This window comes from Berghia stephanieae, chromosome 3, assembly GCF_034508935.2.
Source record: "Berghia stephanieae isolate SIO BIC M18660-M18661 chromosome 3, UCSD_Bste_1.3, whole genome shotgun sequence".
Classification (NCBI taxonomy): domain Eukaryota; kingdom Metazoa; phylum Mollusca; class Gastropoda; order Nudibranchia; family Aeolidiidae; genus Berghia; species Berghia stephanieae.
Genome location: NC_088362.1, coordinates 30,533,842 through 30,561,703, shown reverse-complemented (window position 1 = coordinate 30,561,703; position 27,862 = coordinate 30,533,842). Strand labels below are relative to the sequence as shown.

The 27,862-nt window shown below is 37.1% G+C and overlaps 2 protein-coding genes across 2 annotated transcripts in view; one reads left to right on the top strand and one right to left on the bottom strand.

Annotated features, from left to right (window-relative positions):
- Positions 1 to 448: 448 nt before the first annotated feature.
- LOC144967519 (pyrokinin-1 receptor-like) overlaps positions 449 to 27,862 on the top strand; it is a 215,208-nt gene continuing 187,794 nt past the window's right edge. The window contains exon 1 of the mRNA XM_078904895.1: positions 449 to 1,073. Coding sequence (XP_078761021.1) covers positions 767 to 1,073 — 307 coding nt within the window. The 5' untranslated portion in view covers positions 449 to 766. The remainder of the gene's footprint in view (positions 1,074 to 27,862) is intronic.
- Positions 5,065 to 27,862, bottom strand: part of LOC144966886 (pyrokinin-1 receptor-like) — a 119,738-nt gene continuing 96,940 nt past the window's right edge. Inside the window, exon 3 of the mRNA XM_078903592.1 lies at positions 5,065 to 5,227. Coding sequence (XP_078759718.1) covers positions 5,065 to 5,227 — 163 coding nt within the window. The remainder of the gene's footprint in view (positions 5,228 to 27,862) is intronic.

Below are 27,862 nucleotides of genomic sequence, written 5' to 3'. Positions count from 1 at the left end.
CTTAATTTTGATGGTCACTTACTGTAGTTGATCAATATTTCTTTTATTTTTTTTTCCAAAGTATTAATTAATTCAAGCTTTGAAATATTTATAAATAACCATTATGGAACATGTACTAAATGAATTTACAAACACGACTGAGTACCCCTAAAAGTTTGAATATAGGTTGATAATAAACAAATTATTTCGATTAAGAAGTAATCCAGTGAGATGTTTATGTCTTACAAATAGAAAAACAATTTGCTTTTATACTTCTAAAATAAATATAAATACATTTATATATTAGAACTGAAAGAGACATTTAGGAATATAATCTATATATTCTATAGATAGCCATGCTTCCATATTGCTTTGTGACTAGTACATTTTAAAAGAATGTAAGACATCACAAAACAAGTTCGCATTTCCTGATCAATTTCCTACAAGGAAACAACCCTTTTATCGACAGTTTATTTATACAAAAACTGCGCCATTTTTAGAAAGTGTAATTTCAAAGGGCGATCACGTGGGACATATGGTTACTATGGTAACAACAAAAATGTTTTTTCTAATTTTGTTGTGGGAGACTTAGGCAAGTATTTCTGTTTCCTACGGATTAATTTTCTCAGTCGCTTGTGAAATATCCTATAGAACGTTTAGCATTTGCTGAGATACAAACAAACGAAGGTATAAAACCGGGGAAAAAAGAATATTCTCATTGACCTACTGCATATTCAATTTTGATTTTGAAATTTATCAAAAGTGATTTTTGTTTTTTTTTTCGAAAATGCCGTCACCTCCACCTGCCGTTTACAATATAAAGGCGCCAAACGCCACACTGTACATAGCCCTGTCCGTGGATAACACCACGCAGCTGGACATACGTCAACTCCTGATCAAGGACATGGGACCACCCCGACGCGAGTTGGATCTTCTCATCCTGCTCACCATCATATACTCCGTCATCTTCATTTCCGGCACCGTCGGCAACATCTGCACGTGTATCGTCATCGCCAGAACTCACTCCATGCACACGACTACCAATTTCTATCTTTTCAGTTTGGCCATATCGGATTTGCTGCTTCTGTGTTTCGGTAAGTTGTTTTATTTAACCATTTAACTGTAATACGCTGGAAAATCATGTCGTCCAAGTCTCAGATTTTAGAGTTTTTACCAAGATCAGGGGCTTTTAAATAGATCCATATTTTTTACGCTATAGAAACCGGGATAAACTCCTGCTCAATGGGCTTAATGGCTCTGAAGGACTACTTTATATCAAGTTTTTTTATCATTTTGACTCTTCTTCCCATAGATCCATATTTGAAGGACGAGATTTCTGCCCAAATTTTTGAATATATGTTTTTTTTCAGAGAACGACAGTTTACTGTTTAAACCTATCACAGCAGCTTCTAATGATTTCATCTCACACCATAATATTATGACAATCTATCCAGGCGGCGAATTCGTTTCCGCGCTCGTGTACAGTCGCAAACCCGTCCGATAGCCTCGTCACAACAAAACATTCAACACAGATGATCTGCAGTTTCCGGTTCTTTTACCGCAACGTGTAGATGTGGAACAAGTTTGAAAGTCCTTACTGATGTAGGGTGGCCTGGTAATGACAGGATCTAGACCTTAGCCTGGTCGCTGCCATCCAGTGCCTCCACTTGCTGGTACAGATACCTTGCAGTCCCTCGGATCCATTGGTCCAAAGAGCTGACGTTTACAAATAATAATAACAATTGAGCTTTTACATAGCTCAATATCAACTAAACGTGCTCAAAGCGCTTTACAGGGGGTCCCTGACCAACAGCAACATTTAACATGTGGGACGGGACATGACGCCTGTTAGGCGATATTTCATTTTTTTTCGGACAGAGAAAACACTTTTAATGGGCAGGTACTAATTTTATAGCTGAGTACGGTGAGAGAATGTGAGTAAAGAGACTTTTCCATTGACTCAACTATGCGCCGAGCGATGCTCGAACCCAGGACCTTCCGATCTGAAAGCGAGTGCCTTACCACAGGAGCACATAACCGCACCAAGGGTTGTGCAGCGTAAAATGCACAATAGCAATCGCTTTCTACACTTTTCATAGGACGCTAGTCTTTCGCAAAATACTTTCCGCCAGATCAAACAAACCCAGCTACTTAATCACTGCTGGATGGACCGAGGGTTCTGAATTCTTTTTTTAAAATGGAATCAAACTAGGTTCCTTTGCTTGTGAAGAGAGTGCTCTACCAACTGAGCTATCCGGACCCCTTTAAAATTGATTCAGAGAAAAATAACCCCAATGAAGATTCGTTTAACTCTCTCATTACCAGCCATTTTCAGAATTTTTCATGAAATTTCACACCCACCCAACACAAAAATAGATTTTTTTTCTACTTAAACAGAAAAAGAACAAGTACATTCCATACATCATAATGTTGTCCAGTGTCTAATTTTTATCGCTAAAACAAAGTATTTTCTTTATAATTTGTGATGTACATGGGATATCAGAATGAGAAAACTGTTGGTTGCATCGTAACCAATGTGACGATTTTCTATGGATGTTAATTTTTAAAAACCAATAAAAATAACAAAATAATTCCCTTTATTCATCCCATAGTGGTAATGTTTCTCTAGGGTCTATTCCAAGGGAAGACCGGAACAACCCAGGCGTCAGCCGCAGTACAGCACCGCAAATTAAGCGAGGGCGAGGTGACTTGCTCAAGGCCATACAGCGCAGCGGCAGGTGTTCGAACTCGGTACCTTTCGGGTACGAAGCAAAGACCATACCGCTGAGCCACGCTGTCCATTAAGGACAGGGTTATGCCTTAACTGTGCCGGGCTATTTTTAGAAGCTGCTATATATATACATTTTTGTTCAACGTGATGACATAGGGCAATCCGGTTCTTTGTAGGATGGATAAGACAATTGTGTGACGATGTAGAAAAAAGATGTTTAATGACGTTTTTAACCCTCTCCTTATCGCCTATAGAAAAATCGTCACATTTTGTTACGATGCAACCGTCACTTTTCTCATTCAGATTTCATTATTTTTGCTATAGCTATAAAAACTTGACATTCTGAAATAGAGCCCATATTATTGTCAAACAATATTATGTATAGAATGTGCTTGTTGCTTTTCTGTTGAATAAGAAATGTCTGTTTTTGTGTAACGTGGGGATGACGTTTTGGGGAAAATTCTGAAAATGGCTAGTAAGGAGAGGGTTATAACAAATTAGTTACAAAAAGTCTCCTCTTGCGCCAAAAGAAAAAAGCCATTTACACTGCGTCGGGAAGAAGATTCAAAATGATTACAAACTTGATATAAGGTAGTCCTTCAGAGCCATTAGGCCCATTGAGCCGGAGTTTATCCCGGTTTCTATAGCGTAAAACGGACAATAGCAATTGGTTGCTGTCAAAAAGACCCAGCTACTCATTCAGCTGGGTAGACATAGTGATCAGAAAAAAAAAATCTCGACTGCACCCGGGATCGATCTCGGTCCCTTTGCGTGTGAAGAGAGTGCCCTACCAACTGAGCTATCGGGAACCCTAAGCTGATATAAGCTTCAGAAAAATGCAGAAAAATTGTGGATCCTGCATATATATATATATATATATATATATATATATATAATATAAATATATATATATATATATATATATATATATATATATATATATATATTATATATATATATATATATATATTGATGATAAATTAGGGATTTCGAGAAGTACCAGATGGAAAAAAGAGAATGAAAATATCACGCCGTCAGAGCCAAACTCAGGATCCAAACTGACACGGTCTAGATAGATAGATAGATAGATAGATAGATAGATAGATAGATAGACAGATAGATAGATAGATAGATAGATAGATAGATAGATAGATAGATAGATAGATAGATAGATAGATAGATAGATAGATAGATAGATAGATAGATAGAATGAAAGAGAGAGAGAGAGAGAGAGAGAGAGAGAGAGAGAGAGAGAGGGAGAGAGAGAGAGAGAGAGAGAGAGAGAGAGAGAGAGAGAGAGATCATCATCGAATAGACGCACTATCTACTGACCAATCCAGCAACACACACACACACAATATCAATTGGATATCCTAAGTTTGCTTCTCTGACACAGTGACATTTTCATTCTCTGTTTTCACCTCGTAAATACGCCATACTCTCTTTTGCATATCAGCTGCTATAAGTTGTGGGCTGTAAAAAAGTATTCTATAGATAGTATGCGCTTGGCTAAGAAGCTCACAACATTGCCCTCCGGAAGTATAACGGACCAATACAAAAAAACCATGTGAATATTGAAGGTTTATAGTCTGGTTAATACAGTCTGGTGAGAAATACTCATAAACGCGGATGGCAAAAACCAATGACAAAGACCAGACTGACGTCAACTTCGTGCTATCTATAACCAAAAAGAGTTATGACATCTTCAGAAAAGAACTTTTTTGCAATTTAGAACCCGTCTGGTTCAAGCCAACATATTAAAAACAATTGAATTTATTATTTTTGTTCCTGACTGAAGAAGGGTTTTGCACCCGAAACTCTACGTTCAGCAAATTTTGGTGTATTTTAAAAACAGGTTTCTTGCGTTTATTTTCTTCAACGCCTCACGAATGATGCAATGATGTAATTTTGGATGAAAACGTGGGCGGTGGAGCAGAAAAAAGAGGTGTTTTAATGAAGTTTTTTTTTTTCTCTTTTTGAGTCACCCTGTCTTATCGAGGTGCCAAATTAAGCAAGAAAAAAATATACCAACCCCCCCCCCCCCCCCCCCAAAAAAAAAAAAAAAAAAAAAAAAAAAAAACCCAAAAAATCAGTCGACCTCGACTGGGGATCGAACCTCAGACCTTCTGATTACCGATCAGACAGACAACGTCTGACCGGTAATCAGAAGGTCTGAGGTTCGATCCCCAGTCGAGGTCGACTGATTTTTGGGATGGTTTTTTTTCTTCTATTTTTGTGTTGGTTTTGTGTCGCACCTTTCATAATACTTGTTCATGTTCTTTATCTTACACCGGTGTCTTCTCCTTAATTTCTTAATTTGATGCTGTCTCCTTGAGGGCAAGTCATCATTTCCCCTACGCCAAGTAGGTGAGTCTAGAGTAAGAGGACCAGTGTTGCCCAAAATGGTAGCGGGATAATTGCTTAGTCTCCGTGGAACCTAATTTGGGAAACACTTCAAGTGTATCTTCAAATTTACCGCCCACAGCTGAGACACCTTTCATACTGCTGAGGGTTGCCCTATTGGCATTTTAATGCTGATTTGAATTGGAGTTCTTTGGCATTAAACTCCCAATTTGGGGATTTTTTTGGGGTGTATTTTTTTTATAGATATATTACAGTTTTCTCAAAATAAATCTTATGTGTTATTGTTATTTATTTTGATATATATGTGAATTGTTTCATCTCAATGATTAAAAATTGACAAGGATTGATAAAAGCAATTACAAAAAATGGCCGGAATTATTTATTCTTGATCTTAAGCATAATTTTTAAAAATTCACAATGTTTTTTTTTCTTTCTTAAATTCATTCCATAACGAAGAAGTATTTATAGAAAACAAATCTGATCTTTAAAAAAACGTTTGGGGGTCAAAATTGTTCATATAGCCCATGTTAATTTTTTGTCAAATTACCTAAAATGCATTTTGTCGGGGTAATTCACAAGTTAAAAATTTTGAGCCATGACATAAGTTAATTTTGTAAAAAGAAAATTATTAAGGATAATATTTTTTGTTCTTTCGCGGTGAAGGCTAAAATAGCAATATTTCCGTCATTTTTTTTTTTAATTTACTGTTCGAAAGGTGATCTACCAAAATATAACACCGCGTTGGAGCGTGGAGTCTAGATTTTAAATATATCGCTCAAGAACATGGAATAAATCTATCGCCTATCGCCTCTATATCGCCTCATGAAATAAGACTGGGCTGATGTTTTGCTATAATGTGATTTAACATTTTACAAAAGAAATTACACTATTGCGCGGCATCGTAAAATGTCTTCATCGCCTAGGCATTTTCATTATCATTGCCTTTCACCCTGGGTCGGGTATAGGCAACAGACAAACAGTTTCCATCCTTTTCATCCTGAGCGAGTTTTTTTAACTTGTTCCATATCTTATCACTTCACTGTATATCAGCTTCTTTAATTCTTCTCCATGTTCCCGGTGGCCTTCCCTTTGATCTTCTGCCCTGAGGTTCCAGTCCAATTCGTTCTTTGTTATAGTGGAGTCATTCTTTCAAAGAGTGTGTCCACTCCACCTCCATCGTTTTCTTCCTATTACTAGGCATTTTTACGAAAAAATATAGATTCTATCAAACAAACGTCTGGTGCCTAAAAATAATTAGCAAAAATTGGCCCCCGATTGACCACCGGGGAGAAGTTATTTGTAAAAAAACCAAAATAAACCAAACGCCCAAAAAAAATTAATTTTCATATTTTGTAAAAAATCATAACGTTTTTATGATACATGTTTGACAGAAATAAATAATACATTTTGATTTGGGCGCTTGGTTATAGTTTTTTTTTTAAAAAACTTCCACCGGGGGTCCATCCAGGGACCTAATCTTTCCCTATGGGGGTCCCCCCTTTACCAAAGGGGAATAAAAAACGCCAAAAAATTAGTTTTTAAGCAAAATCCCTAAAACCCCAACGCTTTACACCATCCCTGACCAAAAACAATGGGTAACTTTAAACAAGACCTACCCTTTAAAAGGGGGATATTAAAATTTTTTTTTTACGAAAAGAAAACGGGCCAGGTCCCCCTTTTTTTTATACCAAGAAAGGTGAAAAAAATGTAAATAAAGATTTTTAAAAAAAAAAATTTTATGCGCCACGGGGCTCGAACCGGGGAAACCAAAAACCAAAAACCCCGAGGGGAAAAACCACAAACACATAGCCACAGTGAGCAATTCATCATCATCAAAAAAAACATAAACCATCATAAATCACATCATCATCATAAATCCATCATAAAACATCTCACCAGAAGAGCGAAAACACCCCCCAAAACACCACTGCAGCTCCTCCCCCTTTCCATATCCTCCCCCCCCCTTTTTTTACAAAAAACCCACTACTACTACTACCTACAAAAAATTTACTAACCCCAACTACAACAAACACTACTACTACTACTACTACTACTATTACAACAAAAAAACATTAAAACAACGCTACAACACAAAAAATTTTCTAAACTACAACTACACTACAACACCACTACAACTACAAACTAAACTCCCTACTACTACTACAATTTAACTACTACTACCACTACTACAACCCCCTTACTACTACTAAAACCCCCACAACCCCAAAACCCCCTACTATTTACTACTACTAAAAACTACTACTACTCCCCCCCCAAAAACTACAACTACTACTACTTTTTCCCCCCCACTCCCACTACTACTACAAATACCTACTACTAATCCCCCCAAAAACCCCACCACAACCACTCCCCTAAAAACAAATTTCCCCCAAAACTACTACTCCCCCCCTACTACTACAATACAAACTACACTACACTACTACTACTACAACAAACAACAACTACAAAAAACTAAAACACAACAACCAACAACTACTACTACACAAAAAAAAACCCCCTACCCCCCCCAACTACAAACTATTTACACTCTACTACTCCCACTACTACCCCCCCCTACTACTAAAACCACTAACTTTTTAAATCCCCCTTTTTAAAAACGAAAAAACCCTTTTTTCCCCCGGGCCCTTTTCGGGGGTTTCCCCTTAGAAAACCCCCTGTCAGGAATCAATTTTTTAGCAACTCCTTCCAAACAAAAACCCCGGGGGTGCTTAGTGATTTTTTAAAATTTTTGGCCGGGGGCCCCAAAAATCTCTAGTTTTTAAATTAAAAAAAAAAATTTTCCAAGAAAAATCCTGTATTTTTTAAATATTTTGAAAAAAACTTGAGCTTTTATTTAGCGCTTTTGAAAAAAGAATTGAAAAAACAAATTTGGGAAAAAACTTTTCAACAGTCGGGGGGCATTCTTAAAAATTTCCGCATGATAATTTGGCTCTAAACTATCGAACAATGGCGGACGCCCGATAAAAATTTTTTCTCCGGCAGTAAAAAGGGAAAACTAGAAGGAAAAAAAACACAACTTGTTCATTTTTAAAATTTTACACATTAAAAACCCAAAAAAAATATAAAAAAGTTCAGCCAGAAAAAAAAAAAAAATTTTTAATGATTTTTTTTTTTTAGAACCAAGAGGGCCGCCTTTTCCCAAGGGGGCGCCCCCTCATACTTTTGAATCGTTTTTTTTCGGCTTTTTTTAAATTTTTTGGGGGGTTTTTTAAAGGGGAAAACGCTCTTTTTTGGGGGTTTTTTGAAGGGGAAAACCTGCGGGGAACGTATTACACCTTTTTGTTACTTAAAACATCATAACACGTTTTTTTTTGTATTAAAAAAAGAAACGGAAACAACTCCGTCCAAAGGGTCTTTAAAAAGTTTTTGTTAAAAATTTTTTCCATTTTTAAAAAATTTAAAAAAATTTAAAATTTAAAAACCCAATAGAAAAACCCCCGGCCCCCTTTACAGAATAAATCCACAAAAATTTTCCCCATGGGCGCAAATTTTAAAACCCTTGAAAACGCTATAAAATTTTTTTTTTTTTTAAAAAAATTGAACGTTTTAATCTATAAAAAATTTGGGGCAAAATACTTATTATACGCAGATGTCCATGAAGTTTTAAAAATTAAATAGATTTTTTTATATAAGAAATATCCAAAAATTTTTGGCTAAAAGCGTTTTAAACGGGGGGTTTTCCCGAAAAAACCAAAAACATTAAAAGGAAAACCCGAGAAAGCCCCCTTTTGGGCGAAAAAAAATTTTTTTAAACCCCGCAGGGCCAACGCTGTCAAGGGCCCAAAAATACCTGTTTTTTGGGAAAGAATGTGAAAAAAAAAAAACCCTTTTTTAAAAGGGGACCAATTTAACCCCCAGGGGGTTTTCGTCCCCAGGACCTTCGATTCAAAGGGGTTTTTATCTTTCCCAAAAAGACCAAAAAGCCCCCCCCAAAAAATTTAAAAACTTTGAAAAAAAAAACCCCGAGCCCTTCCAAAGAAAATTTGTCCCACTTTGGGCGGAAGTATAAAAAAGGTATGTTAATAATATATTTTTCCTTAAAAACTCTGTTTTCCCCGGAATACCAAAAAACCCCCCGTCCGTCATTTCCCTCGTAAGGGAAAAAAGGTTTTAAGGGGGAAAGGGGGCTCTAAACTACCCCGGAAAATTGGGGGGCCCCTTATAAAATTTTTTTCCTCCGACGAGCAAAAAACCCCGTACCCAAAGGGGGAAAAAAACCCAAACCCCTTAAAAATTTGACTTTTTTTTGGGCCCTTGTACACATTTTTATCAAGACATTTGAAAATTTTCTAGCCGCATAAAGAATAAAAAGTACCGTTTTTCCCCTTTTTTAAAAGAACCACGGGGGGCCGTTTTTGGGGGGGGGAAACGTGACTTCAGACTATTGAATTCAATTCCGGCCTTTTTTTCCCAAAACCGGGTTCACGACCCTTGCGGCGGGTTTTTCCCCAAGGGGGAATTTTAACAAAAATTTAAAACCCAAATTTTCTAAAAAAATTTTCCCCCAAAAGGCCAAAAAAGGAGCTTTTTTGGGGGGTTAAAAAATTTTCCCCAAAAAAAACCCCCCCCCCACAAATTTTTCCCCTTAACCCACTCCAAAAACCCGGGGGACTTACGGGGCCCACAGTGCAATTTTTTAAACACCGGCCCTTCGCCGAAAAAATAAAAAACCATTTTAAGCCACACCAAAAAAACGTGTAATCTTAGTTACTTTTTTGCTTAAAAAAACCCCCAGCGACCACCAGTCTACCCGGGGGGTCGTTTTCCCATGACGTAACCCCCTGTTGGGGTTTTTCCCCGGGCAAAAAAAATTTTTTAAATGTTACAGTGAATGAAAAAATCTTTGGGATGCAAAAAAAAGGTTTGAACTGAGATATTGCCAAGTTTATTAAAAAGGGGCAATTTTGAGTCAAAAATGATTTCTTGTCAAAAAATTAAATAAACCCCTTTTCAAAAAAATATCAAAAAATTTTCTTTCTTTAAAATATTTTTATAGTTACCCAATTAAAAAATTATAAAATTTTAAAAAAAGTCCCATATATCGGCCAAAAAATTCATAAAAAAAAATCACCCGATTTACTTAAAAAAAATTTTTAAAAAAAGGGTTTTTGGGGGAGCAAATTCTTTCAAAAAAAAAAATTTTTAAAAAATTGGGAAAACCCAAAATTTTTTTCCCCCTTTTCCAAATTTTTTAAAAATTTTGGGCACTGCCCCCCAATGGGGGTTTTAAAAAAAGTTTGGGTTTTTTTGGGGGGAATGTCATGGGGGCGATTTTAAAATTTTTGTTTTTTTCTGATTGAAAAATTTAATAAAAAACAAATCCCCCAAACAGAAAATTTTAAAAACCAATAAAAAAAGAGAAAAATTTTTAAATCAACCTCTTAAATTCAATTGTGAAAACACAAAAACCCCCAAAACCCACAAAACCCACACACCCCACACGCACACACAAAAAAAACACACATTTTCCGGGCCCAACGTCACCGGGGGGAAAGTTCATTAGGAAACAGAATTTAAAAATAAGAAAAAGTCCAATGGGGGGGTTTTTAAAAACAAAAAAAGCTTTGGGGGAAAACCCTTTTTTAATTTCCCCCCCGTTCGTACCTTCCCCCCGGGTTCCTTTAAACGAGTGTCGGGGTTTTTTCAAAATAAAACCCCACTGCGAGGGTGATTTGTTATTTTCTTAAATTTTTTTAAAAAGTACAAAAACCCCTAAATTTTGCATTTTTAGTCATCACCTGGAAAGAAAATCCCAAAATTTTTGGGGGGAGGGCCCTTTTTTCCCGGGGGGGGAAAAAGGGTGGGGGGTTTCCCCGGCCCCAAATCCTGTGCATTTTTGGGCCCCCTTTGGGAAAAAAACTTTTTAAACCCCAAAATTCTCCAAAAAAATTCTTTGTGTAAAAAAAAATTTTCCGGGGGGGCGGTAACATTTTTTCCCCCTTTTGTAAAAAAAAAAATTTTAAAAAAACCCCCCAACAGGCGTCATTTCCCCCTGGGGGGGTTAATTGTTGCTGTTGGGGGGGCCCCCCCTTTTGTAAAGTTTTTGGGGAAGCACTTTTTAAATGGATATTGCGCTAAAAAAACTAAATTTAAAAAAAAAAAAAAACAAAAATCGCCCCTAAATTTGGGTGTTCCCCACGTTTTGCACCTGGTGAAAATTTTTTTTTTTGTATTTTTTTTTTTGTTTTTTAAACCCCTTAAAAAGTTTTGTTTTGGGGCCAAAAAAAAATCCCCCAATTAAAAGATCGATTTTTTGTTTCCCAAAGCATAAAAAAAAATTTTTTCCCTCCCCCCCCAAAACAACCCCTACTACCACCACAACTCCCTATTTTTAAAAAATTTTTACTACTCCCTACAAAAAAAAGACACTACTACACAACTACAAAAAACCCTACTCTACAAACAAAACCCACTACTCCCATTTTTTTACAACTACTACTATTTTTTTAACAACACTACTACTACAACTACAACACAACTACTACTACTATTTTTTCTACTCCCACTACTACAATTTACTACAAAATACTAACTCTACTACTACAAAAACCCCCTACTACTACTACTACTAGCACTACAACCCCCCCCCAACAAACTACTCTACAAAAAAATTAAAAATACACTCCTAAATTTACTACAACAAATTACTACTACTACACTACAAATTTCCTACTACCCCTACAAAACTACAAAAAAATACTATTTACAACTATACACAACTCCCACCACCACCCTACTAACACCCCCACAAACTACCCCCCCCAAAAACCCCCCTACTAAAAATTCCTACTCCCCCCCAACAAAAAAATTTCCTACAACAAAAAAATTACAACTACTACACTACAAATTTTTTTACTACTACTCCCCCAACTCCCCCCCTACAAAAAAACCTACTACTACTACAACTACTATTATTAAATTACTACTTCTACTACACTACAACTAAAACACTCCCCCCCTTTTTTACAATTTTTATTATTTTTTTAAAATTACTATACGGCTACTATTTACAACACTACAACCCCCCCCAAAACCCAAAAAATACTACTACTATTTTTTTACAAATACCCATTCTACACTCCACAAACTTTTCCAAATTTACTTTCTACAACAAACAAAAAAATTTGGGGGGGGGTCCCCCCCAAAAACGGGAGCCCAAAACCATTAGTCGTTTTTTCCCGACACACTGGCTTACTTTGGGGCAATTTTTGGGCCCCCTTTTTCTTTTTGGGGTCCCCGAAAAAAAACCCGGGGCGGGGTGGGGGGGAAAAAGGGGGGGGGGGGGAAACCCCCCCTAAAATTGGCAAATAAAAATTTTTAGCCTGGTTTAAAAAAAACCCCTTTTTTTTCCCGATCGTTTTTTTAACGAAAAAAAACAAAATTTTTTCCCCCCGTTTTTTTTTTGGGGCCAATCCCTTTGCCCCGTCCTACACACTTTTTTTTTTCCCCCTGTTTTTGGGAAAAGTTTTTCAAAAATTCCCCCGGGGGCCCAATAAAAAATTTTTTCCACAAGGGGGTAGAAAAATTTTTAAAAAAACTAAAGTATTTTTTTTTTAAAAAAACCAGCCTTTTTTTCCCCGCAAAAATTTTTTGCCCTCCACAAAAAAAATTAAAATCAAAATAAATCATTAAAAAACCCCCGCCCATGCCCTTTTTAAACCCAACCCCAAACCCCCCAAAATTTTTAATTTTTTCCCCCGGTTTCCCCCCCCCCCCCCCCCCTCTCTCTGTTTCCCCCCCCTTTTCTTTTCTTTTCCCCCCCTTATCTCTCCTCTCCCCTTTTCCTCTCCTCTCCTCCCCTCACACACACTTTTTTAGAAATTCCTTTTTTTAAAATTTTTTTTTAAAAAGATTTTTTCTTTATTTTTTTTTTGGGGGCCCAGGGGGGCCCCTCAGGGGGGGGGGCCTTTGCCCCCCCCCCCAAAAGGGAAACCCCAAATTCTTTTTAACCGGCCGCCTGTGGGGCCCTTGAACAAGTCACCCCCCCCCAAAGCCCCAATTCGGGGCGCTGCCGGGGGTGCCCCCCTTTTGGGTTTGTTTTCATAAATTAAATTGGAGAAACCCCTTTGAAAAAAATTTCTCCCCAAAAGGGAAAAAAAAAGGGGGAATTTTATTTTTTTTTTTTACTTTTTTTTTCCCCGGGTCAAACCCCCTTTAAACCCGGAAAAAACCCCTTAAGATATTTTTAAAAAATATATATATTTTTTAATATTTTAAATAAATTTTTAAAATATAAATATATTTTAATAAAATTTAAAAAAAAACCATAAAAAAATTTTGGGCTCAACTTTAAATAAAAGGAGCTTTTTAAAAACTTTAAAAAATTTTAAAATTTTTTTTTTGATTTCAAAAAACGTTTTTTTAACGGGTTGTTTCCCAAAGGGGGGCAACGCTCGATAACAACTTTTGAAAAGTCAAACATCTTAATTTCAAATGTTTATAATAATATATAAATAAAATTTTTGGGGAAATTTATCTTTCTTTTTTTTTCCTGTATATTCTCCTGGCCTACTTTTTTGAAAGAAAAGGATTTGAAAAGGGCCCTTTTTTCCCAATATTTTTAAAAAAATTTGGGGTATAAAAATGCGGGCCAAAGGGGAAAATTTTCTTTTCATTAAAAAACATTTTTTCGTTTTTTTTCTTTTCCCCCTCCCGAATACAAAAATTTTCTTATTCCCCGGGGTTTTTTTCTTTTTTTTCCCCACCATCCCCCCCAAAAAACTTCTGGTGAAAATTTAAAGTTTATTTTTTGTGGGGAAAAAAATGGTTTTGGTTGGGCCCCTCCCCTCTCCCCTCTCTTTCCCCTCCTTTTTCCTTCTCCCCCTCCTCCCCCCCTTTTCCTTTTTTTCTCTCTCTCGCATTTTTCCCCTTTTTTTTTTTTTTCTCTCCCCTTTTATTTTTTTTTTTTTTTCCTCTTTTCACTGTATTTCTTTTTTTGTGTGGGGGTTTGTGTGGTGTTTTGGGTGTGTGTCTTTGTGTGGGGGGGTGTGTGACAATCGTTTTTTTTCTCTGTATATTTTTATAAATTTTTAATATAATTTTTTATAAATATAATGTTTGTTTTGTGGGGGGGTACCTCTGTTTTTTGTTTTTGTAAATTTTGGGGGTTTCCCCCTTATGTTTTTTTTGTGTTCCTTCCTCTCTCTCCTCTCCCCCTTTTCTCCCTCCCCCCCCTCTCCCCTCGGTTTCCCCCTTTTTCTCTCTCTCTCTCCTCCCCCTCCCCTATTTTTTTTAAATTTTTTCTTTCTCTCCCTTTCCCCTTTTTTTTTTTTTTTCCCCTCTAAAATGTAGTTTTTGGGTTTGGGGGGGGTGTGTGTTTTGGTTTTTTGTGTTTTTTTGGGGTGACAAAACTGCCCCCTTTTTCTGTTAAAAAATAAAATATATTTTTAAAAAAATATAATAAAAATGTGGGTTTTTGTGTGTGGGTGGGGGGGTGTGAAAACCCCTGTGTGGGGGGTTTTTTTTAAAAGGGGGTTTCCCCCTATCTCTCTCTCTTTTCCCCTCCTCTCCTCCCCCGGAAAAATTCCCCCCCTCTCTCTCTCTCTCCTTTTCCCCTCTCTCTCCCCCCCTTTTTCTCTTTCCCCCGTTGAAAGGGGTTTTTTTTTCCCCTTTCTCGCCCCTTTTTTTAAATTTTAGTGCAAGGGTTTTTCCCCCCCCCCCCGGGGGTCACCTCCCTCGTTCTTTTTTTTTTTCAAAACCCTTTTTCCCCAAATTTTCCCCGGGTATCCCAAAAAATTTTGACCCAAATCGTTTGGTATTTATTGATAAACGCTTTTCTGGCAAATTTTTTTAAATTTCGATTTTTTTTTTTCCCCAAAAGGGTTCGGCATTGTGAGGCGATTTTGTTTTGGGGGGCCTGAACTCGCTTTTGATGGGAAAGGGTTCCGGGTTTCGAGTTTCCCACCCCTGCCGGGCGCATAGCCCAAATCGTTGGAAACGGCTTTTTTCTCACATGCCCTCCCCCTTTAAATCGATAAAAAATTTTGGCACCGGGCCGTTAACACTTTTCCCCCTTCCCCCAAATAAATGTATATCCCCAAAACCAGGCGCGGTCCTTCCTACACGTTAAGTGTTGCTTTTTGTCCGGGGGCCTTTCTGGGGAAAGCGCCTTGAGCCACGTTTTTGGGATTTTCACTAAAAAAACTCTTTTTTTTTTTTAAAAATTTTAAAGGAAAACCGGGTTAAATTCCATTTTTTAAAACTAGAAAAGGGCTAATCTAGAGCCCCAAATCAAAATTGATCCAACGAAAGAAATTTTTGGGGCTGTGTGGCTTGGTGCGGTCTAGTAGTAGGCCCTCTAAAACTTCGGCTCAGAAAATCTAGGTTCGAGTCCTGCCCCCAAAGCGGGGCAGAAATTTTAGTCAATGGGGGAAAATACTCATTACTCAAAATTCGTCCACCATATCAGGGTTTTAAAGTGAGATTTGTCCCCTGTCGGAAAAAAAGTGATATAACCCCCTCTGCCAAAACCCACCCCCTCCGTCAAAACACGCACACACACACGGCGCGCATACACACACAAACCCCCAACACATACATCACACATCATTCCCCAAAAGTTTTTTTAAGGGTTCGGAGTTATCTCTTTTCAATTTTAGTTTTAAAAAAAAATATAATAGTCTTTTTAACAGTCCCCGCGTCCCTTTCCCCCGTAATGGGGCCCTTTAGCCCCTTTGTACTTTCTAACCCATCGGAACAATGGCGGGGCGCCCTTAAAAAAAAAACTTCTTTTGACGAGCATAAAAGTGTTCCCCGAAAGGGGAAAACATTTTAAATCGATCATGTTTTGACTTTTTAAAAATTTTGAAACGAGGACCCCGGTAATAAAATTTCTAAAACCAAACTGAAAAGTAAAAAGTAACCCTTTTTTTTGTTTTACAATCAAGCGGGTGGGTTTCTGGGGGGGACGGACCCAACAATTTAAACTAATTCCCCGGGGTTTTGGGTTTTACCGGAAAACCTTCCACACTGTTATTTAAAATTTTGGGGAGGAAATTTTAACACAAACAAAGATATAAAAAAATTTTAAAGACCCCTTGCCGGCCCCCCCTGGAAAAAAAAACCCCTTATTTAAAAATTTTTGGGGCCCGAAAACCGTCCCCTTTAAAATCGGGTCGATTTAAAAATGACCCTCATTTTTGGCAAAAACTCTCAAACCCGGGGCCCTCGGCGAAGTCCCCCGGGTTTTAAGTTTTTTTCCCCAAAATTAGGGTCATTTAAATCGATCGATATTTGAAGGTCGAGTTTTCTGGCCCCAAAATTTTTAAAAATGGTTTTTTTTTTCCCGGGTAAAGGGAAAAATTCTAACCCCAGATTTTATACATTAAACGTGCCAAAATAGGGTTTTTAAGGGGTTTAATTTTAATTGGTTGGGGGAATTTTTGTTTTTTTTTTCCCTTTTTCTCCCCGAATAATTTTTTGCTCATTGGTTTTAATTGGGTTATTAGTCGGGTTGAACTAAGAAAAAATGAAGTTACGTCATCATGTCTTTGTTATTTTCTTTTGCCATCCGCGTTTAAAAGGGAATTCCCCACTAAAATGTATTAAACCCAACTATAAATAATCAGGGTTAACACCCTTTTGTGTTTTGGGAAAGTTAAACTTCCGGGTGGCAATGTTTTTTGGTTCTCCCTTTCCAAGCGCATACTACTTAGAATGTATGTGGGGGACCCTCAAGCTACTCTTTGTTATTGTTATTTGACCCTCAACATTTGTGTGGGGATAATAAATTTTCACTAAAATTTTCCCTCAATTTATGATGAACTTTTCCATGGAATGTTTTTGGTTTTCCCCTTTTATGTTTTATATTGAACCTTTTATATAGACAATATCCACTAAACGTGCTAAAAAGCGCTTTCCCCTGGCACCCTGGCCAACAGCGACTTTTTAATTTTTGGGCGGGACATGACGCCGTTGGCCCATATTACAATTTTCCCCGGGCAAAGACCCCTGCGGGTTTAAAGGCCAGGGACTCATTTTTCCCCTTTAATTCGGGGAAGAAAGTGAGTCCCTTTTTCCCAAAGGGCCCAACTATGCGCCGAGCGCGGGGGCTCGAAACCCAGGACCTTGCGATCCAAAGCGAGTGTCCAAAACCACACTTTTACAAAGCCGCACAAAAAGCAAAAAAATTTTTGGATTAATTTTTGTATTTTTAAATTTATTTGGGGATTCTGTTCGTTTTGATTAAAAAAAAAAAAAGGAGGGAGACACCGGTTTTAAGATAAAGAACAAACGGTGTATGAAAGGTTACATACAAAGCAAGAAAAAAAAATATAAGAAAAAAAAAAAAAACAACCCAACAAATCGAAACCCCGAGGCAAAATGATTTTTTGTAAAGTTTTTATTTTTTTTTGTATTTTTCCTTTTTTGCTTTTTGTTTTTGGCCAAAAATTTTATCACCCTTTTTCGGGTCTTTATTTCCATTTTTCCCCATGGTTGGTTTTGGTGCAAGGGAAACCCTTTTTTTAAACAGGGGGGGGGAACCGGGTTTTAAAAAAAAACCCCCCAAAATTTTTTTCCAACCCCAACCCCCCCAGTTTTAAAATTCTCTCTCCCTCTCCTCCCACCTTCACCTCCCCTCTCCCCCCCCCTCACTCCCCCCCCCGTCTATCTTCTTTTAATGGGAAACTAAGAAAAAATTTTGAAATCCCCTCAACTACCCATCCAACTATCTATCTAATTGGCTTCTATCAAAAAAATCAAACTATCTATCATCTATCTTTTCCAAACATCTAAACTAACCCTTTTAAACAAAAACTCTATCCTCCTTTTTCTCCCGCCCCCTCAAAAATCTCACACCACATTCAAAAACACACTTACACCCCACACACTCCCACACTCCCAACACAAATCACATACATGTTTTTTATTTATAAAAAAATTAAAAGAAATAAAATTGCCTTAATTTATCCCAAAGGGGAAAATTGCCCCTTGGATCTATTCCAAGGGAAAAACTGGAAAAACCCCGGCGGGTTTGCCGCAGTGCAACGCCCCCAAGGACTAGGGGGCCCCAGGTGAAATTAAATCCCAAGGGCCCCAAAAGCGCGCAGCACGGGGGGTGAAACGAACTCTGGGACCTTTCCCGGGTACGAAGCAAAGCTGAGCACGGTGGTCATGATGGGGACATTTCTGTGTTGTACTTTTTCCCGGGAACCAAAAGAATTTTTGGAAAACAAAATTTCTGGAAGTCTCTTTGGGGTCTTTGTCTTCCAAGGGGTGTTTAAAGTTGCTTTTTTTTTCCCTCTCAGCGTGGGGCCCCGGGGGAAAACGGGACCTAACTAAACCCACATTTTTTAGCCAATCGTCGCCCAATCGGGGTTTTTTTTTCGGGGAAAAAAATCAAGTAATCCTTTCCTTTTTTGAGCAAAACCAAAAATATTTAAAAAATTAACCACCATCTCTTCCGTACCTTGGGAAAAAACCCCTTTTTTAAAAAGTTGGCCCGAAAACCTCCTTCAAATACGATCGATTTTTAAAAGGGCCCTCATCTTTCAAAAAAATCTCAAAAACGGGGCTTCGCCGGAATCTTGGGAAAACAAAATTTCTGGAAACTCGTTTTTCCAAAGGGGTGAATTTAAAGTTGCTTTTTTGTCTCAGCGTGGGGGTTTCCCATGAAGACGTCCCCCATTTTAACTCTCCATTTGTTCCCCAATTTGTCGCAAATCGGGGTTATGTTAAGGGGGGAAAAAAAAAACAAGTAATCCCCCCTCCTTTCAAGCTATAGGGGCCAAGTGCCGGAAAATTTTTATCCCCGGGGTTTTTAGAGCGTGAAACGGACAACAGAAACCCGGGGGTTTTATGTCAACTTTAAAAGATTCACGAGTTATCGGAAAAAAAAATGTGCCCTACGTACTTTCATTATCTCATCGTACTCAGGTGTAAAAGGGCACCCCCCTTTTAAAAAGAGGTTTCTCCGCTGGGCAAAAAAAAAATGGGAATTTCCACTAAGAGGCCTCATGCTCGTTCCCTTTATGTTAAAAGTGTTTTCTGTTGGTCAGTTTACCCCTTGTAAATCACTTTGACCACTTTAAGTGGATATTTCTCCCAATAAAAGCTTTTTGTTTGTTTTCGTAAATTTTGGGGGCGGGGTGGGGGGGGGTTTTTTTTTTGGTTTTTTATTAATTTTTTTTTATTTTTCCTTTTTTGTTAATGACGAAAATTTTTAATTTTTTTCCCCCTTTTGACCAAAAAGGTTTAAAAAATTTCCCTTTATATCTCATGTTTTATTTACAATACCAATCAACGGAAAAGCATCCCCAAAACCTCGATTGAAAAAAAACCGGGGTTTTTTAAACGTTGGGTCACAATGATCAAACCTGAAAATATACCCGGGAATCGTTTTTTGGGCCTTAAAAAAGTTTTTTATTTACGGGAAAAATAAACATATACACGCGCGCGCGCGCACACACACACCAAAACAAAACACACACCACTATTTAAAATGTTTTTCCCTACTGTTTAAAAAAAAGGGAAATTTTTTTTTTATAAAAAGCACCAAATTTTTTTTAAAAATTACGCCCTTTTCCCCCACAAAATCCCCCAAAATTTTCGCCGCCAAGGCATTCCATGAAAGGGAAAAAGATAATTTATCAAACAAGATGTCTGATTAACAGGATTTCCCCCCCATGTTTCCAAATAAAGGGGAAAAATTGGGGGGGGGCAATAATCTTTGCTCAAGGTAAAAGGGCGAAAGTGAATGAAACGGGGTCGAACCCCCGGGAACCAATTTTTCCGGGGCCCCACAGTGCAAAAACCTTTAACGACTTCCGGGCCCCTTGGCCCCCCCCCCCCCCCCCCCACCTCCCCTTTAATATTTTCTTTACCGTTTTTCCAGGGGGTCCCAAAAGCTCAGTTGGTAGAAAAAACCCGCAAAAAAAACCCCCCAACCCAAAAAAAAACACACCAAAACACCCCTTCTGGGGGGGCTATTTGTTTGGTTTTTTTTAATGGATGAAAATTAAAAATCGCTTTCCCCGGGTCGGGAAGGGGCCGGGTTCGAGCCTCGCTCCCGGGGCATAGTTGGTCCCCTTTTATAAGGCTCTTTAAAATCACAGGCTTTTTCCACCGTACTCTGGTGGGAAAAGATTACTTTTGGGGCCCTAAACGTGTTTTTCTCTGTCCCCAAAAAAATTTCAATATCCTCTAAAAGGGGGCCTTTTCCCTTCTTTCCCGGGTTTAAAATTTTGTTGAGCACGTTTTTTGTGATATTGCCTATATAAAAGCCTTTTTTTTTTTTTTCAGGCGTAAAAATGAGGGGATGTCGATCCCCCCCGGGGGAAAGTCGAGATTTTTAATTTACAAACACCCAAATACACTCGGCATGGTTTTTAGTACTGGGTCCCGTAGGGCTGGGGGAAAATCTTTTAAAAGATAGATTTAAATCACCAACCCTAACACCGACTAATATCCGTTTTTTTTAGCCAGGGTTTCTTTCACCCAGCCTATTTATTAAATTTTTCTGGGGAAAATTATTTAAACGTATTAAAAAAAAACTTTAAAGGGTTTTTTTATTCACATGTTTTAAACATAGTTTTAATAAAAATAATCTGTTTCATGCTCATTTAAATATATTTTTTTCCCAAATTTTTAAAAGAGCAAAATTTTTTATTTGGAAATGAATGAGTTACCGTCCAAATTTGGGTGGAAACAAGTAAACGTTATTTATCCCTTTTTAAAGCAAAATAAAATCAGGATAAACCCGGCTCCGTGGCCCAAATTCTCTTAAAAAACCGCTTGATTCTTTAAAACCAAACCCCTTACAAAATAAAACACCAATATATATATTTATTAAAATATATTTATATAATATATATATATTTTTATTATAACCCTTTATAAAATAAATATATATATATATTATTTAAAAATTTTAAAAAATATATAAATGAAAATTTAAAAAAATTTAAAAAATTTCCCTTTATTCAACAACAAAAGGGGAATTTGTCTCCATGTCTAATTCCCCAAAGGGGGGGCCCGGGGAAACCCCGGGGTCCCCAACAACCACGCCCCCAAAGTGACCTAAGTTGGGCAGCAGCCTCTTATGGGTCCCCTAAAAATGTTAGGACGATCGAAACCCCAAAAGCAAAGTCCCCCCCCCAAAACGGGGCACCGTCGCAAACCCCCTGGTAGCATCGTCCCCAAAAACACTTTTTTTACAGATGCTCGCCGCTCGGGGTTTTTGTCCCAGGGTGGACAAAATTGGGCAGAAAATTTTGACCCCACCGTGTAACGGGACTTTCCCCTTTGGCAGTCCTGGCCCCACCGAAGTCGATTCGCATACCCCCGTTCCCTCCCTTTCTGGGACAAAGCCGGCCAATTTTCAAACCCAAACTTAGAGGAGGGGTAGGTCCCCCCCCCCCCACGAGGGAAATTTAATTCCCAAATGTGGGGCGACTTTTTTTTAAAGGGGGCAACACGACAAACGGGTAGTCGAACTCGGTACCTTTTGGGGACGAAGCAAAGTCAGTAAAACCCCGACAACCCGGGGGGGACCCGTCATAAAAAAATATATATATATAATATTATAAATTTTATAATAGATATAATATAATATTTTAAAAATATATAATATTATATATATAAAACTTTTAAAACGAAATTTTTCAAGGATCAACCCTTTCTAAAAACCCCAGGTCACAAAACAAAAAATTCAAAAGGCCCGTCGACGACTAGTAAACAAATTAAAAAAAAAAAAAGGGTTTTAAAAAAAGCGCAAAAACCACAAAAAGTGCTCAAAAGGGGTTTTAAAAACCAAAAGGGACAAATTTTAAAAAGTAGGCCCGGGGCATACATGACGCCTAATTAGGCGATATTGTTTTTCCCCGGAAGAGAACCCAAAAACCCTGGGGTTAAAAAAGGCCCCTGTACTTCCCTTTTAACCCCCCGACACGGAAAAATTTTTAAAATTTTTAATTTTTGAAAAAAAATTAAAAATAATAAAATAATTTTTAATTTAAAATTTTAAAAAAAAAAATAAAAAATAAAAAAAATAAAAAAAAAAAAAAAAAAATAAAAATAAAAAAACAAATTTTTTTAAAATTTAAAAATAAAAAAATTTAAAATTTTAATTTAAGAATAAAAAAAAAAAATAATAAAAAAAAAAAATAAATAATAATAATAATAAAAAATAACCCCCCCGCTCATGCTTTTTTTTAAAAATATAAATTGAATTTACCAGGATTAAAACCCTTTTTAACAAATTTCCCCCTAAATTAATCTGCGGGGCACAAATGAATTTTTTCTAAAAGGTTTCCCCCCCGTCCCAAAGAGTAGTAAATTTCCCCCTTGCTTTTACCCCACCCGCACGGGTTCCGGTTTTTTTTACGTAAACCCCATCTACTTTAAAAAACGACCATAGATATACAAAAACCGGGTACACCAAAATCGCTTGCGAGAATTGGCGGGGTTACTTTTCCCCTCCTAAAAAATTAAACCCGGGCGGGGCACGCGAAACTTGTTCTTTTTGGGCCGCCATAACTTGGGGCAAAGTGAGGTGTATTTTGTGTTTGTTACGGGTTTTTTCGCCTTATTTGAAAGGGAATAATAGTAAGAGGGATATAGTTAAGGGTTTAAAAAAAAAAAACCCAAAAAAATGACGTGCTATTAAATTTTTTAAATTTTTATTATTATTTTTTATTATATTATTATTATTTTATTATTATTATTATTATTATTATTATTATTATTATTATTTTTTATTATCATTATTTTTTAAATTTTAAATTTTTAATTATTTTTATTTTTTTATTAAATTTTTGTTGTTTTTTTGTTGTTGTTTTTTTGTTGTTGTTGTTGTTGGGTTTCTGTTGGTTTCGTCACTGCAAACCCCCCCCCCCCCCCCCTTATTATTGATAAATGGGAGTAGTAGTAGTAGTAGTAGTAGTAGTAGTAGTACGTAGTAGTATAGTAGTATAGAGTAGTAAATAGTAGTAGTAAAGGGAGGAGTATAAAATAAATAGCGCAGCAGCGCAGCAGTAGTAAACAGAAGTTTTTTAAAATAGTCTTTTTAAAAGTATAAGTAGTGTAGTAGTGTAGTAGTAGTTTGTAGTGTAGTAGTAAGTAGCACATAGTAGTAGAAATAAGGCCTTTTGGGCTTGTGGAAACCCCTCGCTTTCCGGAACGGAAGGTTTCCCCCGGGTTTTGAGCCCCGCTCGACGCATATTGGGAACCTTTGGAAAAAAAACCCTTACTCACATTCCTCAACCCCCCCGGGTAAAAAAGAGTACCCTGGCCCCTTAACCCCGCGTCGTCATAATACAAAACTACATAGAGGCGCATTTTTAAAAACCCCACTCTGACACAGGATAGGATCTTTATTTTAATTTTTTTTTAAAAAATTGGGGGAAAACCAAAAAGATAAAAATAAAAAATTAAATTAAAAAAAAAAAATAAAAGTAAAAAATAAAAAAAAATAATTAAAATTAACCCCTACTTAAACCACACACACCACCACCTCCCCTACCACTACACACCCCCCCAACCCCCCCCAACTACCCACAAACACCACCCCCACCAACCAAATCCCTACACCACCAAAACCACTCCAACTTCCCCCTTCCCCCCCCCAAATAAAAAAAAAATATAATTTAAATAATAAAATAAATTAAAAAATTAAAAAAAAATAAAAAAAATAATAAATTCCCCCGAAAAAACAACCCCCCCCCCCCCATCCCCAAAAAAAATTAAAAAAATTAAAAAAAAAATAATAAAAAATGAATAAAAAATTTAATTAATAAAAAAAAAAAAAAATTAATAAATAAAATAAAAAATAAAAAAAATAAAATAAAAATTTAAGGAGACTTTGCTTTTATGACCCCTGATATGATGAGTAGTAAGAGAGAAGATGTGAGAGAAGATATATATAGAGAGAATAGATTTGAAGATATAGTAGAGATATATATTTGAATAAATGAAAAAATAGACAAAGGGAAAAAAGAAAAAAAAAAAAAAAAAAAAAAAAAACAAAAAAAAAAAAAAAAAACACCCAACCCCACACAGAATGAATTAAACACAATGAAAGACAAATGAATATTTAATTTACGGAGATGTAAATTGCAATAGTTAGGTGTATAATATTATAAACATTTTGTGATTTGCAATGTTGACCATTGTCTCCTTAAAACTGTTTTGATAACAAATGAATGAAAACCCAACACGCCACTCCCATTTCGGTATAGGTTGCCTCAAGTATGAATGGCGTCGTATCGCGTGCTAAACGTACATCGCAAGCGATCTGGTAGTACAGATGTATATCTATGAAACACGACCGACAAACACAAATTTTCCACTTTACACTTCAATGCCTGGTTTAGGTAAAGAAAAAAACGTTAAGAGTTCTATAATACCTATTCTGCCTTACTCTGGAAAAAAAACATATTTAAAATTTGCCAGAAAACTCGTCCTTTAAATATCGATCAATTTAAATGACTCTTATTTGGCAAAATTCTCAAATCCGGGACTTCGCCAAAGTCCTGGGTTTTGAGAGTTTTTGCCAAGACGAGGGTCATTTTTATCGATCGATATTTGAAGGACGAGTTTTCTTGCCAAATTTTTAAATATGTTTTTTTTCCAGAGTACGGCAGTATTGGACTAAGACTAAAAAACCCAGTAACGCTGAGATCCCAGATCAACAAATTGCTTACACTGTCGCACTGTGGGGAAAACGCGTATTAAAATATTTTGTCCAGAAAACTCGTCCTTTAAATATCGATCGACCCATTAATACGACCTTCTGCTAGGCAAAATCTCTCATCTTTAGCTTTTTGTTTATATAGTGCAATATCTACTAAATGTGCTCAAAGCGCTTTTAAAAGGGATCCCCTACCAACAGCAACACTTAATATGTAATAGGAGACATGATGACGCCTATTAGGCGATATTACACTTATTTTTAACCGACAGAGAAAACGCTGTTAACGACCAGTTACTCATTTTACACCATTTTACCTGAGCTAGTACGGTTAGAGAATGTGAGTAAAGAGCCGCCTTTTCCAAGAAAATCAACATTGCGCCGAGCGAGGTTCGAACCCAGGACCTTCCGACCCGAAAGCGATTGTCATGCCACAAGACCACATAGCCGCTAGATATTCAAACGGTATTAAGCTTGTATTGGCCAGGTAAGAAATGCTGGCCTTATTTAATACAACACACATAATAACATCTTTATTATTTTTTTTTTAATAAATAGGTAGCCCATCAAAGCCATTGAGCCATTGGAGCCGGAGTTTATCCCAGTTTCTATAGCGTGAAACGGACAATAGCAATTACTTGCTAACCTTTGGATAGGACGCGTAGTCTATCACAAATTACTTTCCGCCAAATCTAACAGACTCAGATACCCATTCACTGCTTGGTAGACAGCAGGGTGAGGGGGGGGGTGTGAGTTCAGATAAAATCTCGAATGCACCGGGATCGAACGTGGTCCCTCTGTGTGTGAGGCGAGTAGTGCTCTACAACTGAGCTATCGGGACTCCCTTAATAAAATGGGGTTGAGGGTAAACATTGTTCCGTACAGCCCATTTAAATGTTTGCCACTTTAAATTTTCTTTCTATGTCTGTTAGAACCCAAGTTATGATATTTTTTTTTTATGAATAAAATTTGTTGATATGGAAAACATTTTATCTTGAAATTTTGGCTCATATCTCGAATCAGAGCTTGCTGCATCTTTCCGAATTTTCTCAGCAGCCTCAAAAATCGACTCGGAATTACACTGGCCAGAGCGGGGGCTAGAACCAGACACCTATCGGTCCGAAGGCGAGTGTCGTACCTCAAGTCCTCACAGAGCTTATCTAACACATCGCACTAAAATAAAAGTACATTAAATCTCACTACAAAACCCGGATATAAATTATTTGAAAATCTATTTATAAAACAGATACCAGAGAAACCAGATAACCACTACTATCGTACTCGGGGAAAAAAACAAACAAAACACATATTAAAACATTTTGGCCAGAAAACTCGTCTTCAAATATCAATCGATTTAAATGACTCTCATCTTGGCAAAAACTCTCAAACCCGGGACTTCGTCGAAGAGTTTTTTGCCCAAGATGAGGGTCATTTAATTTTGACCAATATTTAAAGGACGAGTTTTCTGGTCAAATGTTTAAATATGTGTTTTTACAGATTACGGAGGTACTAGCAAAACGGAAGAGGCATTTCCTCCTCACTATAATAACATTAGGTAAACAATTTTATCCGTGACCAATGCGAACGCATAGACCAGAAATGGAAGACGTGATCGGACATATAAGGACGGAATTGAATTCCGGATAATTTCAGGATTTCCAGAAAATGTATTTGATTTATTTTTTCTTCGATCTCTACAATTTTCTATTTCGATTACTACGACGAGTAATGAGAATGAAGTAGCACAAAATGTAATCGATTACAAGAAACTCAAATCCAACACCATTACAATAAATGTGTGACCTGCGGTTTCAAGCGGCAACATTTCTGTATCATTGGCAAGGGGGGGGGGGGGGGGGGGAGGGGGGCGTCCGATAGCTCAGCTGGTAGAGTGCAGAAAAATAAGATGTCGAGCATGAGAAAGATGTAGCACAAATGTAATCGATTACAAGAAACTTAACTCCAACAACATTACAATAAATGTGTGCCCTGCCGTTTCAAGTGGAAACATTTCTGTATCATTGACAATTGACGGTGGTGGTGGTGGTGGTTGGGGGGGGGGGGGTGTCCGATAGTTCAGTTGGTAGGGCAAAGAAAAAAAAGATAAAGAAAGACTTCTCAGATTAAAAAAAAAAGAATTTAAAAATCAATATCTTTTATTCATATCACCCAAGCCATATAAAGCAACGCAGTCGATATCGAGTAGAGTATTTTCGTCTGAAATGACACCTGATGAATTCTTCTTTGTCTTAATCATGTTATGAATGGAACTGCGTGTATATAAATAGTCCATAATATCTGAGAAGTGTAATTGTTTTATGTCTTTCTCTCTCTCTCTCTCTCTCTCTCTCTCTCTCTCTCTCTCTCTCTCTCTCTCTCTCTCTCTCTCTCTCTCTGTTTCTCTCAAAATAAAATTTAAGGTAGCCATTTTAAAGCGGTAATTATGAATAAACAAGGACAAAATTCATAACTACAATTCCACCTTTGTGCAAATATGTTCTTCATCAACTCAAACTAAAATAGTTTTAGAGCTTTTAGGAAAACATACTATTAGAGACTAATAAATAAGATATCAGCGGAAAGGCCTAAACTCCAAATAAACTTAAAATGCCAAACTAATTTTCAGAATGCCATTTAAAAAAAATACTTTAAGATTACAGAAGTCAAGGGACGTCTTACCTTCAATTATGTGTGATACCAAGCTGCTAGCAAGCTATATAGAAGCTATTTAATTAGGAAATTAATGTAGTAGGAGTAGTAGCGTATGGCTACACTCCAAATGTATTTCGTCAACCCAGCTTCTTAAGTCCTCCTCCGCCCTAAGGATGGTTTCGTAGCCACCTTCAAGTTTAGTGACTGGACAGTGGAGGACGATGTGATCGCTGGTCTCTGGGGCTGCCTGACAGGAAATTAATGACCAAGTACCGGTGTAAGTTAAAGAACTGAATAAGGGTGTATGACAGGTGCCAGACAAAGCAAGAAAGACTTCGAAGTCGACTGATTTTTTGGGATGTTTTTTTTTTCTTGTATTTTTCTTTCTTACTTTGTCTGGCAGCTTCCATACACATTTATTCAGTTCTTTATCAATATAGACAGTATGCCATTGGCTAAGAAACTCACAACATTGCCATCCTGAAGTA